The sequence below is a fragment of the Acartia tonsa genome, chromosome 7 (genome assembly GCF_053477335.1).
Source record: "Acartia tonsa isolate MP-2025a chromosome 7, ASM5347733v1, whole genome shotgun sequence".
NCBI lineage: Eukaryota > Metazoa > Arthropoda > Copepoda > Calanoida > Acartiidae > Acartia > Acartia tonsa.
In genome coordinates this window covers 19,875,446-19,879,752 of record NC_137266.1, presented here as the reverse complement: position 1 = coordinate 19,879,752, position 4,307 = coordinate 19,875,446, and the positions used below count along the sequence as shown (strand labels likewise).

The 4,307-nt window shown below is 33.6% G+C and overlaps 1 protein-coding gene across 1 annotated transcript; it reads right to left on the bottom strand.

Moving 5' to 3' along the window:
- Positions 1-856: 856 nt before the first annotated feature.
- On the bottom strand, positions 857-3,088 carry LOC145325021 (uncharacterized). Its single transcript, XM_080167813.1, has 2 exons — positions 2,942-3,088; positions 857-1,748 (listed from the first exon to the last, which is right to left on the bottom strand). The coding sequence occupies exons 1-2, from the start codon at positions 2,945-2,947 to the stop codon at positions 1,038-1,040; spliced, it is 717 nt and encodes a 238-aa protein (XP_080023939.1). The 5' UTR covers positions 2,948-3,088; the 3' UTR covers positions 857-1,037.
- Between the last annotated feature and the right edge of the window lie 1,219 nt (positions 3,089-4,307).

The following is a 4,307-nucleotide window of genomic DNA, read 5'->3' as shown; positions in this document are numbered from 1 at the left end:
TCTAAGCTTATATATCTAATTTTATATCTATATATAATATATTTGTAAAATTTTTGCTTCATAGATAGATTTACATTATTTTGTTCACATAAATCTATGATTAATTAGACGAAAAAATAAGTCAATCATAACCCCAGCTCAGCCACATAACGTTTTTATAAGTGGTAATTTTACCAATATTAATATTAGTCATACAAATAAAAATTTAAATACAAATATAACATTTATAAAATTGAAAGCTCTTTAAAAAATAAATGATTAAACTTATGCATTTTAAATTGGATAATCAAATAAATATAAGACTGACTAATTTGTTTCAATTAAGCTATAAAATTCTACTTATATTTAAGTCTAACAAGTCTAACCAAAATAAAACCAGCTATATATTATACACAGAATTGCATAGAGCAATATGGTTGCGGATTTTTTTTACATAATGCAATTTGCAAAGATATATGTATGATTGCAAAATTATGAATCAAGGTTGCAAAATAAATAAATGTAATGCATTTTTGTTTTTAAAATTTAGACAAAACTAAATTATTTTTTTGATATCTTTAAGACTTAAAAAAATTTCAAATTGTATAATGACAAATGAATGTTAATTGAAAACCCTGACTGTATTATTATATGCAAGTGCAGGAAGTTTGCATACACCCTCATCATTACCACTCAGAGGGGGACAAGAGGGAGGAGGGAGAACTTTACTTACAAAAAACTTGGGAAGGAAATGATAGAATTTTGATAATAAGATTGATGTGTTTTTTATGTGTGTGTGTGTGTGTGTGTTTGTTGTTTTACCTACCATGCATAAATTTTTATAATAAAACCAACATTAATATTTAAAAAACAAGAATTAGCAGACCAAATAATTTATTCTACATTTTATTAAATAAATAAATAAATAATATGGTTTCACAGCATGGATCTTTTTTCATATATTATCATGGGGGGGGGGGGGAGGGAAGGGGATTTAGGACAGGGTTTGTTGGGGATAGGGGGAGAGGATTTGGGAAAAAATTTGTTGGGAGGGTAACTTAACCGTGGTAGGGCTCGTGCTTGGTGCAGGCCTGGGTGGGCAGGGTCAGAGTCAGTTGCTCGCAGCTGGGCTCTCCAATAACGATCTCCTTCTGCTGGATGGTAACGCTGGAGTCCTTGAATTCAGCAACGTTGAAGCACTTCTGCTCGACCTTGTCTTGGCACTTGACCTCGGTGATGGTGATGGACTTGGTGACGCAAACTCTGCTGGGGGCGGGGTAGGCCAGCTTGCAGGTCTCCTCCTTGGGCACGGTGACCAGAGGCACCTTGTAGGCCTGGGTCTGGTACTCTTCTCTGCAGTACTGGTGCTCGCCATGGCCGTAGCCGGGGGTTCCGTAGCCGCTGGGGGCACAGGTGGTCACCTTCATGGTCTCGGCACGGTTGTCATAGGTGACCTGGGTGGTGGTGCAGGGAGCGGTGACGTCCTCACGGGCGTACTCGTAGGTGCAGATCTCACGCTCAACAATCTCGTTGGTCTCCTCGCACACAGTCAGGACCTCGTCGAAGCAGTAGTCGGCATCGACGACAACCTTGGTGGCCAGGGTGACGGGAGTCACCTGCTCGGCGAAGGCGGGCACGCACACCTCGGCGTAGATGGAGGTGTTGGTGTCACGGCAGTAGTACTCGGGGGCATAGCCGTAGGCGGGGGCATGGTGGGGCTTGTCAGCAAGGATGGGGGAGGCAACTACGGCCAGGAGGGTAAGGAACACCTAAATAAAAAAAAATTATCATTCTCGTATTCATTTGAATCCGGTGGATAGGAACCGGTTCTCATCCATACGAAAATTGTCATTATTGAAGAATAACTAATATAAAAGGGACGGCACAATAGAAGATAAAAAAAATACTATCTCTAATACTAAATTGTTATTTGAAAAAAGATTTTATATTGTCCTCTCCCTTTCTGCAAAGAAACTTGTGTAGATCTGTCTAAAATTAAATATCTACAAAACAAATTAATTAAAAGGCAATGAAATGCCTTATTGATTTAAAATTATAAACAAAGACATAATTTGTAGAAATTAAATTAATATTTTCTAATTATTTGCAAATATATTTTTATTTGGACAAAACAAAAACTGTTAAAAGAAATAAAGACTATTTAATTGATATAAATATTTTGGACAAAAGACAGTACACACGCCCCTCTCCCCTCCTTCTTTTTCCAAAAAAATTCTGCGAAACATCAAATAAATATTTTGCACAAAAAATGCGCCAATCTGAAAATGATTTCTGGATATAAAGATGCAAATTAATGATGCAATAAATTTTTACACAACTATAACATTAAGAGGGAAGATTGTTGAAGGGATGGGAGGGGGGGAGGGGGGGTAATTAAACTGCTTAACCAGCGAGGAAATATAAGAACTATATGCAACACAATGAAATAAAAAAACTTCTTTATGAAAAAAATGTAGTTAATGACCATAATGATATGAAATCTTCACAATGCTCCTTAGTCAAGAAAAAATTTATAATAACAAAACCGTTAAATCACTTTTAAGTATTTTGTTTTGCATTTAATTTGAATGATTTTGTATTGTTTTAATCTTATTATTATTCAGGAAATAAAAATTATATTTATCATTTTAAAAAATAAGATTATCAAAACCTTACTAATTTAATAATTAAAAATACTTGTTTTATTATAAGACATTTATAATTGGGTTAATATGAAATAATTAAAAAAGTAATTCACAAAATGATTTGTGGTTTCAAAAAAAGATAAAACTGTTACTATTAAACTATTAGAATTAAAAATTATTTGCGTTATTAGATCAGAAATTAATTCACACTCAAATTGGGCATGTTACTAGCTTAAAATGACAACCACCATAAAAAAGGCTAAAAGTAAAAAAAAATAACATGTTTGAAAAATCACAATAAAAAATAGTCCACACACCTTCATTGTGTACACTGTTTGGATTCTGCAGATCCAATGGTCCAATTTGAAAGCCTTTATATTATTTATACGGCGTCGTGACGCGCCCAAATGCGTCACATGCCGTGCGTCTCCCTGTACGCATGTACGCAGCTGTCGCCGTGACGGTACATTGAAAAAAGCGACAGCTGTTTTTTAGTGACGCGGTCCGCCGTTGTGTGGTTGTACTCTGCTTTCCCCCCGGCATGACGCAAAAGTGCGTATATTTGTGTGTGTGGGTGTGTGCGTAGAATGAAGTTTATGCGTATTTGAGTACGCAAAGACAGGGCATTGAATGGATGAAAGGGCGGGGCATTTACTATGTAAAACCTGAAGTTTATATTATATATATATCACATATATGAAATTATATGATTCATATATATGAAAATATATTCTACAATGCCTTCGAAGTATTTTTCCATTAATAGGCATGTGTATATTTGAAGGGTGGAAAGCTACGTGCTTTTTATCATTATCTTTGATTTGAAAAAAAAATCTGGTATTTTCTTGAATTTTTATCAAATACTATTGTTTTTTTTCTCGCAGGCATAAACATCCAAAGGGGGGGGGGGGGGCCCGGGGGGCGCAAATAGATGTTTACACCCCTAAAAATAAAAAAAATAAAAATACATTAGATTACCCCCTCAAACCTTTGTTAAAAATCCTCCTTTTATCCCCCTGAAAAAAAGTTGGATGTCCTTGCTCGAAGGTGTCATAAAAAATGAAAAATGATTATTAAAAATATAAATGTGAAAATATATATTTATAACAACAAGATGTTAAAAAACAAAGGCGAAATTATTTCATGCTAGTTAAAAATCCATTTCTCCAAATATTTGTTAAAACCAAATACATATATCACAGTCTGGGATTTGAATTGATTACTCTTTTCTTGAGTGTTTATTCTTGCAATGGTAGATCCTATTTGTTTAGATAGGTAAGTTTTTCCTTCTTTTGAATCGTATTTCTTTAAATTTTAAGATTATTAAAATTAAGTAAACAACAAACATACTCTTTACTACATTTAAAAAAAACAAATCCATAACTGAAATAATAGTCAAAAATTTATATTACAAATAAGAATTGTATCTCGTCACAAAAAAATATATTGTGATCTACAATCATACCAGTAATATTATGAATCAAGCAGCTACAAAACAATAATCTATAATTACTGGCTCAAGTAATAAAGAGTACACTCATGTTCCAAATTGTATCATGCTTCATAAAGATTAATTAGAAAAGAAATTAAAATAAAGTACGCGTACACAAATTGAATTTTTGTGAGAAAAAAATACTTAAAAGAAAGAGACAGACAATAAGCATTCTTATAAACAAGGATTAC